A 20,441-nucleotide genomic window follows, 5' to 3' on the forward strand; every position below is an offset into this window, starting at 1 on the left:
CCTGCCTCCAGGTCACCTCCAACGCGATGGGACCATGGCTGCTCCCCTTTAATGCAGAATCTAGTGCAACAACAAATGTGAAATCCTCTGCTGCTAATTTAGCATCTCGGATCCCTTCCACGCTGTGGCATCTGGGCGGCAGGGCTTTGGGAGCAGAGATGCTTCAGGATCGGCTTTGAAAATAAACCCAAATAAGCCACTTTTTTGAGATTAAACTGGAAACCACTGCAGGGGAAGAGCACTTGTTTATTAACAAGAGACAGCAGGGATCAGGGCGTGAAAGGAGGCTTTGTCTCCTCGGCTATTACCTTATTCCGTTTGTCGCTATGTGAATGCCTTTTCTTCAGGTGTGCGGGGAACCTCGGGCAGAAATCTCCCAGCTCCAAAAAAAACCATCGGCCCTGCAGATGACGGAAGCCCGGTGCCACCTGCAGCCGCCCCCAAATGAGTGCATCTTCGGTGGCATTTGAGAGCATCCCACCTCGGAGGAGGATCCGCGCGGCTCCGCGCCGCGTCGCGCCGCGCCGCGCCGCTCCGCGTCGCGCCGCGCCGCGCCGCGCCGCTCCGCCCCGCCGCGCCCGCCGCAGCCCCGCAGCCCGGCCGCCGCAGGGCCGGCGGGGAGCGAGCGGTAGCCGGCGGCATGAGGCGCGACCCGGCGCCCGGCTTCTCCATGCTGCTCTTCGGCGTTTCCCTCGCCTGCTACTCGCCCAGCCTGAAGTCGGTGCAGGACCAGGCGTACACGGCGGCGGTGGTGCTGGAGGGCAAGGTGCAGTCCGTGGGCCCCCCCGCCGGCGGCGGCAATGACAGCCGAGGAGCCGCCGGTCCCGCCGGGGGGGTCTTGGTCAAGGTGCTCGACCTGTGGCCCCTCAACAGCGGCGGGCTGCAGCGGGAGCAGCTCATCAGCGTGGGCTCCAAGGCGCCCTGCTTTAAAGTGAAGCGCAACCACCGCTACATCTTCTTCCTGGAGCCCACCGAGGAGCCGCTCGTCTTCCGCACCGCCTTCGCCCCGCTCGATACCAGCGGCAAGAACCTCAAGCGGGACGTGGCGCGGATCCTCTGCGCCGACTGCGGTACGGGCCGCGCCGCGGAGGCGGGGGGCGGCGGCCGGGGGGGCTCCGGGGCCGGCGGCGGCGGTCGATGGCGGAGCGGCGGCGGGGAGCGCTGGCCCGCGGCCCGGGCAGCCGCGGGGCGGCAGGTCCGCACGCCCCGGGGCTGGGGGGGTGCCCGGCGATCGCCCCCCGGCCGGCACCGGGAGCCGCGCCTGGCAGCGGGGGCGATGCGCTCCGCCGGGCCCGGCCGCCGCAGCCGCGCTCCCGGCCCCGGGGTCCCCGCTCGCCCGGCTCAAGGTGCCGGCCTGTCCCGGCCTCCGGCGCCGTGCCAGTAGCGCAGCCCCGAGCCCCGGTGCGGGGCGGGCGGGGAAGGGCCCGCAGCCCGGCTGCCGGTGCGCCCCGGTTCGCCGGCTTCCCGGCGGCAGCGCGCTGGAGCCCGCGGTCTCGGCGCTTTTCCAGCGCCCCCCGCCTCGGGTGTCGCTTCCCTCCGTTCGCCTCGGTGATGGCAGGAGGCTGGCAGAGCCGCTGCCGGGGTGCGGCGGCGGCCCCGTTAACTCTGTGCGCCCCGGTGCTGCCTGGTGCGTGCCTGCCCCCGGGCGTGTTTACTGATGCGGAAAGGGGCTCTTTCCCGGGGGGGTGCGGGGCCTGGGGCAGATGCTGGCTCTCCAGGTGTGCCCTAAGTGCTGGGAAGTTTTGCCTCCCTCAAAATAACGGCCTCACGTTGTGAAATTGCTTTTCTTTTGTTCGTTCAGCGCATTTAGATGTCTCCCGTCAATGCACTCGTGCTGTTCTCCGTGCGTGCTGTGTGCCGGTCTTCCAGCACCTCTGTAAACGCGGTTATGAAATGACTTCAACGGGGAAGCGCCTGCCGGAGCGTTCCTCCTTCTGTGCCTGGATTTTCCTTGGTCTCCTCCGGCAGGGCGAATACCTGCGATGGGCTGGGCGGTGGGGGTCCGGGCGAAGACAATGACTGCATTTTCCCAGGGTTAGGATCTGAGCTTACAAAAATGCGAGGCCGGCCCTTCGTCCAGCTTGAATGCTCAGATACTGTGTCACAAAATCCGGAGAAGGCCGGTGTTAACCCGGAGAGCTCCGAGTGCTGCGCTGTGCCATCAGAAATGGATTTGGATCTCTCATGTTTGGTGGGTTACGAGGATATACAGGGCATATCTCCAGGGAATCCAGGTTCCCCACTCAATGACAGCACGCTGTACTTCCTCATCAGGTTAATTGGCCTTTTGCCTCATTAAAAGCAAGGTGCCTTGTCAAGTTATACTTAGGTCTGTAATGAACATATGTGTGTTGCTTTGTTGTTGTTGTTGTTGTGTTATTAACTAGGTGTTTCTGGGGCAAATACTTTGCCATTCGGGACTGCTGATCCTAGATTTTGAAAGCCAGACCTGTCTCTTTTTTTAGTTATCCAATAGATAAATTTAGAAGATTGCGTTTCCTGGGAGAAAGGTGGAACCTTGCATATCATAATATGTTGTTGAGGAAAATGGGCTAGGACTGCATACGAGAAAACTAATTTGGGAGACACTAATTTCATGTGCATCTGTATGTGGGCCATCGTGGACATAGAAGATTTAGTGAAATAGCTGTTGCAGCATTAAAAAGAAGGTAAATAGGGGAATTTCTCGGGAGTGTGGTCTCATCATCAGGTAAAAGCACAGCAAAAGGTACGTGGCTTTTATTTTTTTTTAAAGCAAGAAGGATTCCAAACTTGCGCATCTCTGAGCAGCAGGGTATGACTTTAAGAGGAACGGAGGCTGCTCCGTTGCTTCCTGGATCAGGCCCAAAGTGTTAATGTGTAGGCTGATGTAACAACAAGTTAAGGGATGTCATTCTGCCCGTGACACCTTCTTGGAGCTGATGCTTTTGTTTCTGTATTTTTGATGGTCTGAATAGGCTCCCTGGCTGAGGGGCTCTGCAGGTTGTCGGGAGCGTTGTCTCAGCAGAGCTCTATGGCAGATTGCAAAAGAAAAATAAAAGCTGGTGGTTGGGAACTGTCATAACTGTGGTTTGGTTCAGTGATGAAGATGAAATGGGAGCCTCAGCCTGCTGAACTTGTGGTTCCCCGAGCACTTCATGCTCTTGGTTCGGCTGGGAGGTTACTTCTGAAGGTGACATTCCTGGCAGGATCTTCTAATTCGTAGCACCCGAGCTGCTGGAAAGGTGCATGGACTGGGAAACCAGGCCATGGTCTGCCTTCTTGCTCCTTGGTTTCTGCTGGGAGGGGAGATCCGGGGGGGTGCAGGGCTATTTCCCGTTCTTGCTGCAGACGGGGGCTGTGGACAACTCCAGAGCTGGCAGGGGGTGAAGTGTCCAGGCGCAACGTGCGCTCTGAGGGACAGCCAGGCTGCAGCCTTGTAAGGGATATTACAGAGCCAGGGGGACAGACGCTGGGGCCACTTCTGAGCGAGTGGAGGGGGACCTCGTGGCTCTGATCACTCCAGTCCCCCCCTCAAAGATGGAGGCCTCGCGGGACCATCTTCTCCCCGCTCTGGCTCTGTGCCTGGGTCTGTTTTCTAGTGATTCATCCCCTTCTCACAGGCTAAGATGCTGTGTGTCCTCGGCTCTCACTGCTTGCCGAGGTCCAGGACGCTGCAGGATTAGGCCTCTGGTTGGAGCATCTGTGTCTCTCTCCAAGGAACAGTCTTTGCTGTTCGCAGAGCTGGCTCGGAGAAGAGAAGGTGGGTGGTGAGGCTCCGCACGGGACCAGACCCTCGCCGGGCAGAGCCAGGAAGGCTGGAGGAGAGGGAAGAGTAGCATGGGCTGCAGGAGGCAGAACAGGAAAACCGGTCTGTGCAGCTGGCATGGGTGCGGGGTTCGCCTGGACGGCTTCGTGTCTGCCCCCCGTGCTGAGATCCAGGGAGGGGGATTCTCACTTTGGCCATCCAACTGCTGGCCAGGCTCTGGAGGCTGGAACTTCCCTACTTCTGCTTTTCTGCCCAGCTGTGGGTTTTGTCCCCCTGGCACACAGGGAGCAGCTGGTCCCTGGGCCCAGGATCCAGTGGGTCTCACCACCCACTTGCCCATCTTAAAACCTCTTCTGCACTGGGAGTATTATCGTTATTTTCATACTGTTATATAATGATTCCTGTTATTGCTTCTCCTCCTGTCTCTTTTCTTTACATCTTTAATTTTGGATGGTCTCTTATCTCTTTTGTGCCTACATGCACAGATCAAGGAGGAAGAAATAGGTGCAAGACACGGTGCTGGCTGTCACTGGTGGGGTGGCTGTGTGGCGTGGTATCCCTGCTGGGACCACTCCTGATTTGAGTCCAAAAAGCGGGTTGTGGTTCTGACCCTCCTGGTCTTTAAGGGTCGCTCGTGTCATCGTCTGCTTTCCACTTGGCATGAGTCCATGTTTCCTGTGCGAAAGATATACTTGCAGATACCTTGTACACAGGAGGGGCTCTCGCTGGTGGGGATTTAACCTGTCTGGGCTCTGGTTTCTGCTTTCACAGAGGAACAAATGTCTTCCTGCCTCCATATGGAGGAAGTTGCAAAGTAGCTTTAGTTAGAGCTTGTACATCTCCTGGAGCACCTCACCCAAAACGCTGCAGAGTTCCAGGACGAAGTACACGACTTGCCTGTAGGATTAGCTAGCTTAGTCTGGGCAAGTAATCTGGCGGTGGCAGATCCCCGGGAGGATTTGCAGGAGGACCTGTTGTTGCAGCAGGTACTTCCTGTGAGATGAAGTCTTTTTTTTTTTCCAGTCGGAAGGTGCCTTTGTCTCGGTGGGAATCGGGAACATGCTGGGGCTGTGGCATTGGACTCGGTGGCCACATGATGCTGGGAGCTGTTTATCTGTTGATTCTGGGAGCCAGGTTGCTTACAGCTGGCCTGCGAGGAGAGGAGGGAGGCCTGAGGGAAGTGCCCGCGGGAAAATACAGCCCTCTGGATTACAGTGTAGGTGTTGCTGCCTGAAATAGCACTGGCAACTTTGGACCAGCAGCTCATGCAAAAATATCCCTCCCCGCTATCCTGCAAATCATCGGGCTCGCTCCAAGCCAGGCAGGCACAGGAGAAGGGTGTGGGTGGGCTCCAGCCACTGATGCCGGTGCTCTCCCTTCATCCCAGGACAGCTGTGGAGCAGGGAGCAGCAAAGCTGGATTTTCTCACGCGCCACCCTGCTAATTAGAGCTGTCTGAAACTGTTTCTCACCGCCTTCAGAAAATCACACTTCCTTAGGTTTGCAAAAGAATGAAAACTTGCTTCCTTCTTGCCTTGAGTTTCTGCAGATGGGGAACGGTCACTTTGCTGCAGAAAGCTTTTACCCCTCGCAAGAACAGCACATTTCTGGGTGCTCTCTGCTCAGGAGAGCTTAGCTGGCACACAGGATTTGGCCTGGGAGTGGACCTGGTGTAGCTGGGTCCCCATGGCCAGGTCAGCTCCTCATCTCCCAGCTGAGCCAGCCGTGACGGGGAACTGGCAACTGAAACTTTGCTCGGCCGGTGCTGCAGGTCCAAGTGACTTTAGCTGTACCTGAAACAACAGAGGTTGTTGACTCCCAGGCACGTGCCGTGCGTGGAGCAAAGCCTGGCTAATTTCTCAGAAACGTTTGACTAAATAAAGCATCTCCCCAAGGATCTCTGTGAGTAAGAGGAGACTAAAAAGGCTCCTGCGTGATCCCAGCAGTGCTGGTTTCTTTATCTAGGGCCTCTCCATGCACAGCCCCTGGACACCAGCTGCTGCTCGGTGGCTGTCTTTGTGCTCTGCTAGCCAATAACCCTTAGATACGGGCCCTGAAGCATAACGCCCTTTCTAAATCACAGGCAACACCTTGACTTGGGTTTGGATCTGGATCAGAAACCGGTGCATGCTTGGGAGCACAGAGGCAATAAACTCCATCATCAGGCAAAAAGGGAGCCACGTTCTGCCGCAGCTGAACTCCCCACTTGATTTGGGCTGTGTAAGGCAAAATGCACCGTGGTCACCAGGGCCTTGAGCCTTAAAGCATTTGGCACACCCCAAAATCTACTGCAAAGTCCCGCAAGGGATCAATTTTGGTACTGTCCTGCTGAGGTGAGGATGCCTCTCCCAGCAGGATCCGACGGGGTTGCTGGTTCCCGTGAGCAGTGTGGCATGGCTCCTACGAGGAGCGGCTGCTGCTTTGCCAGGTTTAGGGCAGTGGATGCCGGTGCTGGAGCGCGCCTCGTCTCTGTTTCCCCTCCTGAGTCATCGCGTGACACCGCTGAGTGTAGAGGAGAGCCGTGCTGCCCTGGAACAGCGCGTAGGCTTCCCCCAGCGAGCTGTGCTGGCCTTGGGCAGGCAGGGGTGCGAGCGCCGCGAGAAGGGTGGAGGTGAGTGGCGTGCTTGGACAGGAGGAGCTACAGGAGATCGATCCGTGGTGGGCAGCAGGTTTGCAAGGCTGCGAGCCTGTGGGCGACTCTGGTCGTCTGAGAAATTCTCACTGCAGAGGAGCCTGAGCGATAAAGTGCTGGGAAGTGATGAAGTGCCTCCGCTGAGCCGGGAGGTGCTGGGGCTGTCTGGCAGCTTCTGTCAGTCCTCCTGTGCGGCAGCGTGGTCAGTGCTGGTCGCGCTGGTGGGGAGCTGGGCTGCGTGTAGCAAAGATGTCAGTAAATCCTGCCTGTCTCTCTGCTCTCCCCGCTGATCAGAGGAGGCTGCCAGGATGCGAGCACGCACCCTCCCAAACTGTTGGACCACTCTTTCACGTCCAAATGGTGCCGTTTGAACGAGAAGGCTCTGCCCCACTTCCCGGGGAGGTGTTCTCTGCGCTGTGCGGTGCTCTGTCCGGTGCAGATGGTGGAGGACGCCTGTCCTCGGTGGGAGCTCGGGCGGACGTGTGTGGCGAGGAGAGGCTCCGGAGGAAGCTCATCTCCCTGGCAACTTTGGCAGCCAGGCATCTGCTCGCCCACTGAATTGGGTGTGCAGCAGTCGAACCCCTAAAGGGTGCCAGCACCTCTCAGCACTTGCCTTCTCAGGTCTGGGGGGAGGTGGAGAGGTCTGCCAACTGCCAGAAATTTTGGGGACAGAGTACTGAGTCTGGAAGGGTAGGCTAAAGATCAAAAGGAAGATGAATCACTGTGCTGCTCTTTCTCTGCCGAATGACCATGCTCCCAGCGCTTTGGCTGCTGCAGCCTGGTGCTTGGGCTGTGTGCTGCAAAGCTTGGCCAGAAGGGTCAGTGAAAACTGCTTTCATTTAATTCCCCATGGTCCAGCTCCATCCTGGATAAGAGGGTGACCGGTCTGGAGGAGGAAAACATGAGGTTCCCCAGAACACGGGGTACTAGAGGGGAGCAGATGATTTGCAGCTTGAATGAAAATAATTTGTATAACTCCAGGCAGGGAAACCTAGGATGTGGTCGCGTAGGGGGAGGATCACCTCTGTGCTCGGAGGATTTGGGAGAAGTTTTGTACAAAGTCGCAGCAGACAGCACTGAAGCTGTTCAGGGGAGGGGGAGAGTTCATATTAGGGAAGAAAAAGGAGATGAGAAAATAAGAGGTTCGGTGGGTTGGAGGGGGATGGGAGATGCTGCCTCAGAGACCCAGGGCACTGGTGTTCAGCTGAGCGGGGGTTTCTTGTCTCTGTGCATGTTAGGGTCAGCCAGCTCTTGGTGAGTTTGTAGCCATGTCTTGGCATTGCTGGCTGATTGCCTGTGTCAGGGAATCCTTTCTGGTCTTCTTGTCTTTCCTGTCTCGGGGTCTTACCCCAAGCAATCGCTCCCTTAAGGTATCCCTGCAGTCCAAACCATGACCAAAGGAAGACCTCCTAGAAATGCTCCCCAGAATGAATCAAGGGTTGGAACTGGGCTGGGCCTCATGGTGGTGGCATGGGCTGAGCATGGCCCCAGCTGGTGTGGCACCTTGAGGATGGAGCTGGATGGGCTGATGGGAAGATCTGTGCGAAAGAGAGGCCAGAAGATGGCAGCAGTCCTGACAAGGCTGTGGAAACTGCAAACCAGAGGTATCTGCCCCTCTGCAAGGAGTTATCCCCTTGTCCCTGGTAGCCTGGTCTGGACCTGGGTGAGAGCTATCAGCAGAGCGTTTTGGCAGTAGGTTGGGCAGACACCCATCAGGAATGGGTGACCTCCTTGCAGGCAGGCAAGATAGCCTGCTCAGGGGATCTCAGACTAGGGGCTAGATAGGTGCTCAGGTCCGTTCCCACTCTGTTGTCTGATGATGTAGGCCAGGGACAAGGTGCTTCTGCTCACAGCATCTCGCCCTCGCCAGGGCAGTCCTTTAAGGTCTCTTGGCTGGGGTTGGTGGCTGCAGTGGTCACCTCACCTGCCCCATGCCCCGCTGTCTGCAGCAGGACAGTGCCATCCTTTCCTGTGTTCCTGTCACTTATTGTTTGCTGGCCCGTGGAGGGCAACTGAGTTCATCCTTGCAGGCTGGAGCGTGTCCTGGTTTTGGAGGCATGCCTCATAGTTGGTGGCCTCCTGGAGGAGAGCTGGCTGCTGTCGTCTCGGCACAGCGTCTCTCTGGGATGGAACACACGTGCTGGATGAGTGGGGACGTGTCATGCTCGCGACAGAGCGCCCAGCTCCCACCCTGCTGACCTGCAGTCTCACCCTGTCCTGGTGTGAGGGGACTGTCCTTTACCCGCTTGATGAAGGTGAGGACTCTGGGAAAGCCTTCCCAATGGGTTCAGGTGCTGGAAATGAGCCTGTGGGGTCTGCGGGTGGGAGCAGGGCCCCAGGGCTGATGGAGAGCAGATCTTGGACATGGTGGTTTTCTAGGGCAGGTCTGGATGGCCAGTGCTGTGCCTGATGGAAATACTGAGGAGGATGGGAAGGCTCTGCAGAGCCTGTGGAAGGACATGCTGTACTACTTAGTGGGAGAGCTAGTCAGGTCCTGCCAATTTGGGGTCGGAAGGCAGGTATTTGCATTCATTATAATCAATCACTGCTCATCCACTTTTCGTAATGGCTCGGTAATGATGAAATGCTGTTCAGGATCCTCTCGGTGGTCTCAGGGCAGGCAGATGGCTTGGCAGGAGGGTGGAGACTGGAATTAGCTCTGCTTTCTGGGCTGTCTCAAAGTTGGCAGCAATGCACCAGCCCTGGCTGCTGCACTCGCCGGAGCCTCTCCCTCTCGGACCCTGGCTCCCTGCTGCTGCACCGTCCGCTTTAGCTGTTCAAGGTGGGCTGCACTTGGGTCAAGCCAAGGTGGGGTCAGGATCAGGCACGGCCTCTACTGTCAGCCTCTACCAATGTAATGCAGCCTTTCCCAGCATGCAGAGGTGTATGGGTGTGTGGAGGGCAATTAGCAACATATTCATTAGCCCTGGGAGCATGACAGGGAGTATGAGTGGGCTGTCAGGATGCCTTGCTTGGGGGTTGGATCTTCCCCATGGGTCCACGGGATGGTAAGGGGTGCACCTGGCCCTTGTCTGGACCCGCTGCTCTGGGTGTTCCCTCCTTCCCACCTCCACCCCTCCAGTCGTCCTCAGCTGCCCTTCTGCGTGGCTTGGTGCAGGGGAGAGGAGGAGTGGGGACTTGAGCGGCTGAGTCGCCCCTAGGCTGCTTTCAGCCAGTTGCTGCGGGGAGTCCGGCTGAAGTCATCAGCATCCCTGGGACGATCCCCTGCCATGTGGAGTCTCAGCCGCCTTCTCCCTGTATCCCTGCTAGGAGAAGGAGCTGTCTTCCCATCCTGGCTGCCAGGTTGTCTCTTGTGCTGCCGGCCCGGAGCTCTGTGGGGAGCTGCCTGGCGAGGCTGGTGTGACCTAGGGGACATCAGGGCCTCTTCTCATGGGGCCGTGGGACACTTGCTGCCTGCCTGGGGAACTGCACATTTATGTCCTGTGCTGGAATGAAGTGGAGATTCCTGTCCTGGGGAACCTGGCATGGCGAGGTGCTACTTGTTGGCTTTGAGGAGACCTGGAGACCCTTTCTTAGAGTGCTGGAGAGCCTGAGTCCCACAGACATGTCCTCAAATCCACAGAGCTGAGGCAGCAAGAAGGAGCTGGAGGAACTTCCCTACCAGGTCCTTCCCGTGGCTCCTGGCTTGGCTCGGCACACTCCATATACATGTCAGGAGGAGGCAGTGCCCATTCCAGCATCTGTACACCCAGCCCTGCTCCTCCGGTCCCTGCAGTGCTGCTGGGCCCCAGGCAGATGGGGCAGACATCAAATGAGTGTCCCACCACCCCAACGCTGCCCTGACCTTGAACATTCCCAGAAAGGTGCCTTGATGTCAGGAAATGGGTATGCAGCCGGGGTGGAGGTCTGTGGTACAGAGGGATCGCTCTTCTCTGGCACGCTTTCTTCCTAGGTTGGTGATTTAAGCTGGTCTTCCTGGCGTGGAGGACACAAGAGGCTGGGTCTGTAGGATGACGGTTGTTGTTTCTTGGACGTTCAGGCACAACAGCAACTGCAGGCCATGGCAAATATTATGGGAGCCCCAGACCTGACGATGCCCTGGAGCCCAAATGGGCTCACAGGCAAGGAGCGGAAAACCTAGAAGGGGCAAGGTGTTCTGGTGGGTTTGGGAGGATCAGATGCAGGTGAGATGCTGGGAAAGGCCCTGAAGTTTTTGGGCACTGGGTAGGACATAGCGGTAGAGGTAGGATGGTTTGGATGGAAACTAGGAATTCTTCTATACCTACAAGAACTAGGGTGATGGGAAGCAGCAGGCATGGGGTCACCCAAAGAAGGTCCTTTTTCACACAGTGCCTCGCTCCAGGGTGCTGCTGGGGCCACAGGGAAGGAGGACGACACAGGCTCCTAGAGGCCTGTACAGCATGGTTGGGGTGCGGCCGCTGATTCTGCGTTTCCCCAAATGCCAGAAGGGGTGGGCTGCAGGGGGGAGAGGCACAGTACGGGGCTGAAGCAGTGCTGTGGTTTTAGCCCAGGAGGGGTGTGCTCTGCAGGGAGGCAGTGACACGTTTCTCCATTTATAGATTAGTAATTCCTCCGTGGAGCCTGATCTCCATCGCCTGGACCATGCTCCAGAGAAGGAGCTTTGTGGAGTATCTAGCCCATTTCTAGTGTACAGACGTTCTGCGTGCGGGGTGCAGCACAGAAAACCAGCTGCACGGGCTCGTCTCAGCCCTGTGTCTGTGCAGTTGTGCTGGGTGCGCGCACTGCAGAGAGGTGTGTTTGTGTGGCTTCGTGCGCTGGAGGGAACCGACGCAGGCAAGGGGCTGGGCTTGGAGGTTTGGTTCAGTTCCCATCTGTGCCACTGATCGTGGGAAAGCTGCTTAGCATCCCCACACCGTGATTTCCTGCCTTGCAAGCAAGAAGGATGCTGCTTTGCACACTCTGCTAGGGAGCAGGCAAAAACTCGTAGTGAGCTGGGTTCGTATCAGTGCATCAGTGCCAGTAATCACCAGAAATGGGAATGAAAGCCTACCCTCCCTCCAGTGCCTTTCACTGGTGGTCCTCAGAGCAGTCCATCACCCTGGCTGCAGGGCTGTCTCTGCTGCCAGCTGGTCTTCCCTGGAGATGGCAGACCCTGCTAAAAAGGAGGCAGACCCTGCAGTGGTACTTCGTGCAGCTGGGAGGATCTGAGTGGGTGTTGGGGGTGGAGGAGCCCTGGCTTGTTCCTGGAACGGGTCTGCAAGGGACCTGTCTGGTACCGGCCAGCAGCATGTTGACTTTCCTTGGGTGGCCATCTAGCTCCGAACATTTCCCAGCCAAGCTCAGCTCACAGCAAAGGTGTTAGATCCACAAAGACATAAACTTGCGGTCCCCAAACCTGCCTCTGATCTGCAGCGGCACGCTCCGTCTGCGTGGGGGAGCTGTGACGTGTGAAGAGACAATTTCTGCCAGTCCATTGCGTGGTGACATGCAGGCTTCTGGCATCCAGGCTGTTTTTCTGGTGCTCAGAACTAGCTGGGAGTGCTGGTGGCGAGCACGGATCCCTGAGGGCACTTGATGCTGCATGATGGTTTGGAGAGAGGATTTCCCAAGCTGTTAGAGGGCTGAGCAGCTTTGCGGTGCACGCTGTGATGGAAGGATGCTCGGGTGAGGCAAGCGGAGCGGCTGGTCTGCTGACGCTTGCAAACTTCTGCAAATCTGTAGCTGCTGCATGGAGCTGAGAGATTAGGGTTGTGTTTTGTGGCTGGAAATGACCCTGATAGTTGCCATCAGGGCCCATTCCCCAGCCCTCTGGGATGGTACGCGTCAGTAAATGTTACTCGGAGGTGATCCAAACCCAGGCAGGCAGGGTTTTGTGTGCATGTTTACTTCTGCAGACTCTTCCTGGTGAGAGGAAAGGCAACTGCACTCTCTGCTTGTGCTGAGACAGCTAATCCGGGAGCCCTCCTGCCTCAGGTCGCAGACGGTGTCAGGCCTCTCCTTCCTTCCCAAGCACTGCGGGCTGAATCGCCTTCTGCTCTGTGTCATCAGAGCAAAAGCACAGAGACCAGAGCTGTCACAGCAGGACAGCGCAGGTGCGAGGAAGCGGAGGAAATCCTGCCCGTGGTGTTGATACACCTGTAGAAAAAACAGCTGAATTTGCCAAGAAAGTGCATGCCGTCACTGTAATCAGACTGGTAACTGAATAAAACTACGGCCATTGCAGGAAGGAGGCTCCGGGTGGTTCTTTGAGCAAGGAGAGAAAATACCTTTCTGTGGTGAACTTTGAAACTGGCTGATGGCTGTTGAGACCAGCAAATCTCATATTTAGATGTTAAAGCATCCAGGAGAGGAGCTGGTAACTCCCAAATCATAAATACGTGAAGAGGGTTCTGGCTTCAGAAGGGCAGACGGGCACATTGGAAGGTGCCATTAGGAAACTGTGACCTTTTGAAACCTTCCTGCTGGGAGAGTGGCTATGGTTTTCCTGCAGTGGCTGGTGCCAAGGCAGCCCTGGGTGGCTGCAGGACCCCAGCTGCCTGTGGCCCATCTTGGGAGCTGGCCGGCTGCATGGGCTGCGAGCATGCTGGTGCTGAGCTCTGGGCCGCCTTTGCCAGCAAGAGCTCCTGGGGCTGGAGGTGGCTCCTCGAGTCACAGTGCTGGGCAGCCCTGCAGCTAGAGGGAGAGGTCTTGTTCTGTCCTTTGCTCTTGATGCATGGGGAGACGTGTGGCTGTGCGTGCTCTGGTGTAGGCTGGGCTCTGAGAGAGGTCACTTAGTCCCTGCCCCTGCACAGATCCCCGCAGGACTCGTGTCTGGGATGAGGGATGCTGAGGCTTTGTGGATAGGGCTGATCTCCATCTGGGATGTTTCCTTATGTTGCACAAGATTTACTGAAAGCATCGTGTGAACCTGCTGGGAGGGGACGTGTTGCAGAGTTTCCTTTCCCATCATCTCTTTCGTAATTCAGTGCCCCTTCCCATCACTCTGCCTTCGGGGAATTTCCCACCCCTCGCATTTGCCGGTGGCCAGGCTGTGGCCCAGGGCCAGGAGATCAGCATTAGCCCTTTCCTCCTCTGGGTAGGCAATAAAGTCCTCAGCGCTTCACCTCCTGGGCCCGTGGGGTGCCAGGTTAAATCTGACCTGAAGCACAGCACAGACGAGCTCTGCCAAGCCTCTGATTCTGGCCCAAAGAGGCCGCAGAGTCCAAGTTGTCTCACTCGAGTATTTATTAAGCGGGCTGGTCCAGGGACCTTTCCAGAGATCCAGCAGTGCAGTCGGAGCTGGTAGCAGAGCTGCTGTCTCTGTCTCCTTTGGGCTGAGGGTGTGAGGAGCGGGGTCAGCGATGCCCCGCCAGGCGGCGGCTCCTGCCAGCTCTGCTGCCTGCTGTTGCCAGAGGTGAAACCTCGTGCCACGGCACAGATTCCCAGACATGCGTACCGGCAGCCAGGTTTGAGGAGGAGAGGGTGGTCATGATGACGGGCAGTGCTTGCGTGGGAGGACCACGCGCTGGGCTCCTCCTATTAAAAACTAAGGTCAGCAACCTGCCAGACAAATGATGTTCCCAGAAGAGTTATCAGATCAGTAGGAAGGGGTGAGTGTGGAGCCTATGGAAAAGACGTCCATGTCCCTGGGACAGAAACCTGCCCAGCAGTGGGGCTGGGAGCCTTGGAGATCTTTGCTGTAACAGACACACACCTTCCAGCAAGTGAGGCTAATAACAGGATTTTATGTGGAGCAGTTTTATGCTGGGCTAAACTCATCTTTTGTTGGAGGGTGGGGGAATGGCATACATGGGGGTAATCTCCTGGCTGCAGCATCTGAGGGAAACCCCCCTCCTTCAAGTCTTGCTTTCATGGCCAGTATTCTTCAAAATAATGTTTTTTTCTCCGTTTCTGTGTAATGGATGACATGGGAAACCCTTCTGCAAGGAAATAAATTCTGCCTGTCACAGTGGCTTTCACTTGGCAGTGTTGAATTTCCTTCCATGCTGCTGTTGTCTTTCTCTTTTCCCCCTTCTCCTCTCCTCCCTCCCACACACACTCTTCTCTATCGTACATCCTCGGCTTTCAGAGCGATAATTGCAGTTGAGCTAAGAAAACCCTAACGTGTTTTTAACAATGGCTTTAGTTCCTTCTTCTGCAGTGTTCTCTGAGGTTGCACCCTGTTTGAAAACTTGAAGGTGTTTCAATGACCTTTTTTTTCCGTTTAGACCTATTTTTGGAGGAAATTTCCTGGAAATTCATTATTTGGATGAGAAGTGGGAATATGAAGTTATCTGGTGCCACTAAATATGCAGGACATGCAGGTTGGACCTGCCTGCTGGGCAGGACTCTCAGGATCCCTTCTAGGTCTCCCTCTTGCAGGGATTTGCTGGTGAGACACAGGCATTTTTGTAGGAAGTTGGGTGATTTTTGAGGTGAAAAGTCACAGAAGTCTGAGACTGCCTAGAGGAAGACCACAGTGTCCAACCTGATCACCTTCTATGATGCAATGACTGGCTTGGTAGACAAGGGGAGAGCAGCGGACATTGTCTACCTGGACTTTGACACTGTCTCCCGTAAGGTACTCATAGACAAGCTGTTGATGTGGGCTGGATGAGCAGACAGTGAGGTGGATTGAAAACTGGCTGAATGGCCGGGCCCAGAGGGTGGAGATCAGTGGAACAAAGTCTAGCTGGAGGGCAGTAACTAGCGGTGTGCCCCAGGGGTCAATACTGGGTCCAGTCCTGTTTGACATCTTCATTAGTGATCTGGATGATGGGGCAGAGAGTACCCTCAGCAAGTTTGCTGCTGACGCCAAGCTGGGAGGAGTGGCTGATATGCCAGAGCGTTCTGAGGGATCTCATCAGAGGGATCTCATCAGGCTGGAGAAATGGGCTGACAAGAACCTCATGAAGTTCAACAAGGAGAAGTGCAAAGTTCTGCGCTTGGGGAAGAACAACGCCAGGCACCAGTATTTGCCAGGGGCTACCCAGCTGGAAAACTGCTTGGCAGAAAAGGCCCTGGGGGTCCTCGTGGACACCAAGTTGACCATGAGCCAGCAATGTGCCCTTGAGGCAAAGAAGGCTAACGGTATCCTAATCTGCATCAGACAAAGTATTGCCAGCAGGTCGAGGGAGGTGATCCATCCCCTCTGCTCAGCACTGGTGAGGCCACATCTGGAGTGCTGTGTCACGTGCTGAGCTCCCCAGCACAAGAGAGACACGGACATACTGGAGAGAGTCCAGGGAAGAGCCACAAAGATGGGGAAGCGACTGGAGCGTCTTTCATGAGGAAAGGCTGAGAGAGCTGGGACTGTTCATCCTGGAGAAGAGAAGGCTCAGAGGGACCTTATCAATGTATATAAATACCTGAGGGGAGGGTGCAAAGAGGACGGAACCAGGCGCTTTTCAGTGTCCAGTGACAGACCAAGGGATGATGGGCACAAACTGAAACACAAGGGGTTCCGTCTGAACACTAGGAAACACTTTTTTCACTGTGAGGGTAACTGAGCACTGGCCCAGGTTGCCCAGGGAGGTTGTGGAGTCTCCATCCTTGGTGGTATTCAAAAGCTGTCTGGACATGGTCCTGGGCAATCTATTTTGGGTGGCCCTGGTTGAGCCGGAGGGTTGGACCAGATGACTTCCAGACATCCCCCCAACCTCAGCCACTCTGTGATTGTTTGTGGAAGGCCGAGCACCTCTTGCCCATGTGGCTCTCACTTGCCTACAACTGAAGGCCTATGGACAGCTGGAGACCTGGTGGATATGTGGGTCCCCCTGGTTTGTCCAGGGGCATTAGACTGTGAATTAATGTCTGTGTAACAGGGTGCCACAGACCCTTGGCCAAGGAGGCAGCTGGGGCCAGCACTCCGGCTGGGTGTCTCCCACCTCCCTCCCGGTGTATTCAGTGGAGGTTTCCCCATAAAAGAGGAGCGATGGAGTCAGGCAGCCTTGTATCTGTCTGCAGAGTGTGGATCCAGAGCTGCCCCTGTGCGCTCACCGTGCTCCTCTGGCCTTGGACGCTGTCTCTATGTTCCCCATCCCTTCAGAGCGAGGGCTGTGGAGGGGTAGCATCTCCCCTGTTCAGCCTCATGGGACAGAGGTCTCTCCACTGCTGACAAAATGATGCGCGGGGACACATGCGCAAGCTCTTGTGCAGCCATGCCATTGCCTCCTTGGGGCTTCCATCACCCGGGTTGCTCTGGATCAGGTCCAGAATATGCTCACAGCTTGCTCTCCCTTCTCCCCCTCCCTGTAGGTCTCATCCAGTGCCCTGTAAAGCCCCGCCTGTCCTTGCCCAAAGGCCCTGTGCATGTCCTCCTGCCATGCCCGACACCCTCCCAGGGGAGCCTCAGCTCACCACTGTCTTGGGAGGGCTGAGGACCAAACTCCCCAGGCTGCGTCCGAAACTTGACAGCATCTGTCCCAGAGAGGCTCCGCCGCACCCCCAGACCCCATCCATCCTGCTCAGCCCCCCCTGCCGGCAGCCCCTCTTGCACATGGCCTGTCTGGTCTTGGCTTGCTTCTCTGAGCCGCTCTTTGTAGCCCACCCCAAACACTCCTAGGATGAACTATGCTTTTGTTTTAAGTCTCTCTCAAGCGAACGTGCAGCGGAGGGGCCAGGCTGCGGAGAGCAGGGCTGGAGGTCGGGAACCACCGGGAGCAGCGAGGCTGGGCGCCGTACCTGGGAGGTCGGGGCTGCAGCAGCAGTGGGCTGAGCTCCCTTGGGCAAGGTGGGAGCTGGGGTAGCATGAGGAGCAGCTCTTTGCCAGCTTTGCTGCACTGGATTATATCTCTCAAACCCTTTGCACAGTGAGGCCTGGTGCTGGGCTTGTTGTTTGCAGGCCTGCCCGTTCCCTGCTTCTCAGATGCCGTTGCCTGCTCTCCCTGCTCTGCTGTCCTGCACAGATCGGTGACGCAGAAATAACAGGACTGAGGCGGCAGAGAGCGGCTGCCGGGAAGGCTGCTGGGTGGACTTCTTGCCTTTCTGCCTTGCAGCTTGGGGAGCAAGCAGTCTATCTGCAGCGGGACCGCGAGCACAGTGATGCTTTGCCAGCCTACCATGTCCTGGGGAAAGCAGGAGAGCGGAGCCCAGCAGCCTGCCTGGGGCTTCTGGCCCAGCCAATGGCCTAAAGCTGCTGTTCAGAGCTCTGCAAGCAGCTGCTGGACCGAAGAGGTTTGTGCAGTCGAGCTGTGCCTGCCCCAGCCCTGCCGACCTCTGCTGCCCGCCTGTGACCTGTTTTCCCAGATGCTCCTTTGGCCCAAGCCGTGGGCCATGGGTTGTTTTGCCCCATGCTGCATCCTGGCCAAGGCACCGGCTGTGCTGCAGAGAGCTGCCAGCCCAGCAAACCCACTCAGTCTGCCTGGGCAAAGGGGGCAAGATGGCTGGTTCGGGGCGGAGTAGGACAGGGAGCGGTGGAAGGGAAGAGACCATGCCAAGCAGGCGGCTATGGTGTCTTGGTACATGAGGGCTGCCCTCCACCGGCCGCTGACCCTTCTGTGCCTCAGCTTGTGCAGTGTGGGCTTCCTGGGGCTGCTGGCAGCGGCAGCGCTGTGGCTGCTGCTGTGGCTTCACATCCCTCGCAGTGGAGATCGATCAGAGTCCTTGGAGAAGCCTTCAGAGCCACATCAGTGCCACTCTCCTGGTAGCTGAGCCAGCTCGGTGCTGGGGGCGGTGTACTCAGAGGAAAAATACCCTGGGGTCAACTTGGAAAACAGAGGAGCCACCATCAGCTAGAGCTGTACAATGTTGGGTGAGCTTTTTTCTCCCTCGAGCAGTCTTGCTCCGAGGGAAGTGGAGGACCCTTGATATTGAGGTACTGCACTGAGACACTGAGCAGCGTGCGTGCCGTGTGTCAGAAGCTGCATGCTGCATGCGCGGGTGTTTATGGCAGAGGAATGAGGCAGCTCTGCCACTACCTGTTCCTAAACCATTTCTAGTTCCATCTGGCTGCTTACCCAGTCAGCAGAGAGGAGGGAACCGTGCCTCCTGCCCGTGGATGCAGGGATATTTCCCTCCCCTCCCCCTGCAATCAGATGCTTGCAGAGCAAGGCTTGCGGCAAGCCAAGCATCACTTGCACTCCATCAGACGTGGGTGTCTATAAAAAGCCTCTCTGGGGTTGCGATTGGGTGGGTTGGCTGTGCCACGTGGTCTCTCATAAGGCCTGTGTTGCTGAGCAAGTGGCATTCCACTTATTTTTGGCACTAATAGTCTTTAGTTAATACATAAATTCAGCTTAAATTCTGGATGGAAAATAAATCCCAAGTGGAGGCTCTGCTAATAAGACGACAGACGCTTCGGGGAGCCTGGGACGCCTGTCAGCGGAGCGGTCGTGGCTGCTGAGATCTGAGAGCAGCAACATGCGCAGGCACAAGGTCCTTAAAAGTTACCACGAGTTGTCCGACTAAATTACAGGAGCATTAGAGAGATGGCTGAGGTGAGCTCTAACTTTATCTGCCGGAGCTGAACAGCAAATGTCCCAGTGAGATCTCCAGTCCCATGCTGGCATGGTGAGAAAAGGGAGTTGAAGCATCAGTTTAGGTCTGACCACTGCAACACACCCTCCTCTCTGCTAGTCTGCCGAAAGGCAAGGCTGGTCCGAGGTCCTCTGTTCTGCTGCTTTCTTGCTGACCCACTGCCAGTCACCCCAGGATGCTTCCCCATGTCCTGGTTCTTCCCAGGGAACCTTTACCCCAGATTTGGGTGTGTGGAGGGCTGCATCCGAGTGGCTATGTCCTTCCAGCAGTGTATGTTTCTGTGAGAGTCTGGCTGGGGAAAGCCGGCCATGGTGGCCAAGCCATGGAGAGTGTGAGACCTTGGAGCTCTGACCTTAGGCTTTGCTCCATGGGTTGGTGCTGTCACCCGAAGGAGGGTCTGGCTGGGAGAGCGGATCCCAGCAGCCTGTCTGGGGGTTTTGTGGCAGCATGCTCCTCAGCGCTGTGCCGTGGGGCTCTGTGAGTATAGCAGGATGGAAGGTCCCCAAGCCTGAATTCACCAAGCATACGATGGCTTTGAGAGTCAAGGCTGGAGCTGACTCATTTCCATGCCCCAGCAGGCAGGCCGCTCAGCAGCAGCACCATTACCCGGTGGCTTGCTCACCCTAGTGCTTTGCAGTGATGCCCACCACACGTACACAGGGGTCTGCCTGTGGCTCTAGCTCTGGAGCCCAGCAGTGGAACAAACCCCAACACATGTCCTTCACGTGACCATGCTGGAGCCATTTTGTGCCTGTGTGCCAGACTGACAGGCCAAGAGGGATGTACTCACTCCCATGTCCAACTTCTTTCTGAGCTCCTTCCCACTTGTATCTGGCTGCTGTGAGATGAAATCCAAAATACATTGGATGCTTTTTGAGAAGTGCCCTGTACTTGTGAAGAAGCAGCTTTCTAGGGACCTTTCCAGAGGGAATGAAAGCCACTAGTAGTCTGCCAGCATGTCCCACTCCTGCCCTTCCATGCCCTGTCCCTTCCCTCGGAGCTGGGGGTGCAGGGTGTATGCCACTGGAAAGGGAAGGTGTCCTGGTGACCAGGCTACAAACCCCGTGGCTAAGGGATGGCTCAGGCCCTGCATGCCACCTCCTGACAGGGTCCTCATTGGGTTTTCATGAATTTCAACTCTCTCCAGAGTTGAAAAGGGATTGGAGGTTAACCACGGTTTAGAAGAACGCGAGTTCATCCCTGTCTCTCCTGCTGGCCTGCCTCATCTTGTGCACAAGGTCAACCCCTGCGCGCTCAACATATGAACCCCTTGTCAGGCAGCAGGCAGAATTTTAAAGTCATTTAGGCCTCAGATTGATCTTTCTGGAGAGGTTCAGGTCTCGCAGTGGCAGTGAAGACTGATGGTACAGCACTGGCCTCATGAAGTGAGGAGAGTCTGAGGTCGTTTCTTCCCCCAGGTTCCTTGCTATGGATTTCCACCGGACCCTGCTTCTTTCCTCTGCAGTTTCCATCCGAAAGAGTGGCAAGGAAAGGCTCAGTTGTTTTGTTTTTGTGGGCAGTGGTTTGCAGTCGCATTGTTTTCCCATGTTCTTGGTGCAGGGGAAGGGGGGCTCATTCTGGAGCCCATTGGGGTTGTATTTATTGCAGTAGGGAAAGCCCTGGCTAGTGTTACCAGTGGGTATCCCTGATTCACAGCGTGAGG

General features: G+C 56.6%; 1 protein-coding gene across 1 annotated transcript in view; it reads left to right on the forward strand.

Annotated features, from left to right (window-relative positions):
- The first annotated feature begins 640 nt into the window (after positions 1-640).
- The window catches only part of NRG2 (neuregulin 2), a 176,795-nt gene continuing 156,994 nt past the window's right edge, over positions 641-20,441 (forward strand). The window contains exon 1 of the mRNA XM_075163967.1: positions 641-1,070. Coding sequence (XP_075020068.1) covers positions 641-1,070 — 430 coding nt within the window. The remainder of the gene's footprint in view (positions 1,071-20,441) is intronic.

Source organism: Calonectris borealis, chromosome 15, assembly GCF_964195595.1.
Source record: "Calonectris borealis chromosome 15, bCalBor7.hap1.2, whole genome shotgun sequence".
NCBI classification, from domain to species: domain Eukaryota; kingdom Metazoa; phylum Chordata; class Aves; order Procellariiformes; family Procellariidae; genus Calonectris; species Calonectris borealis.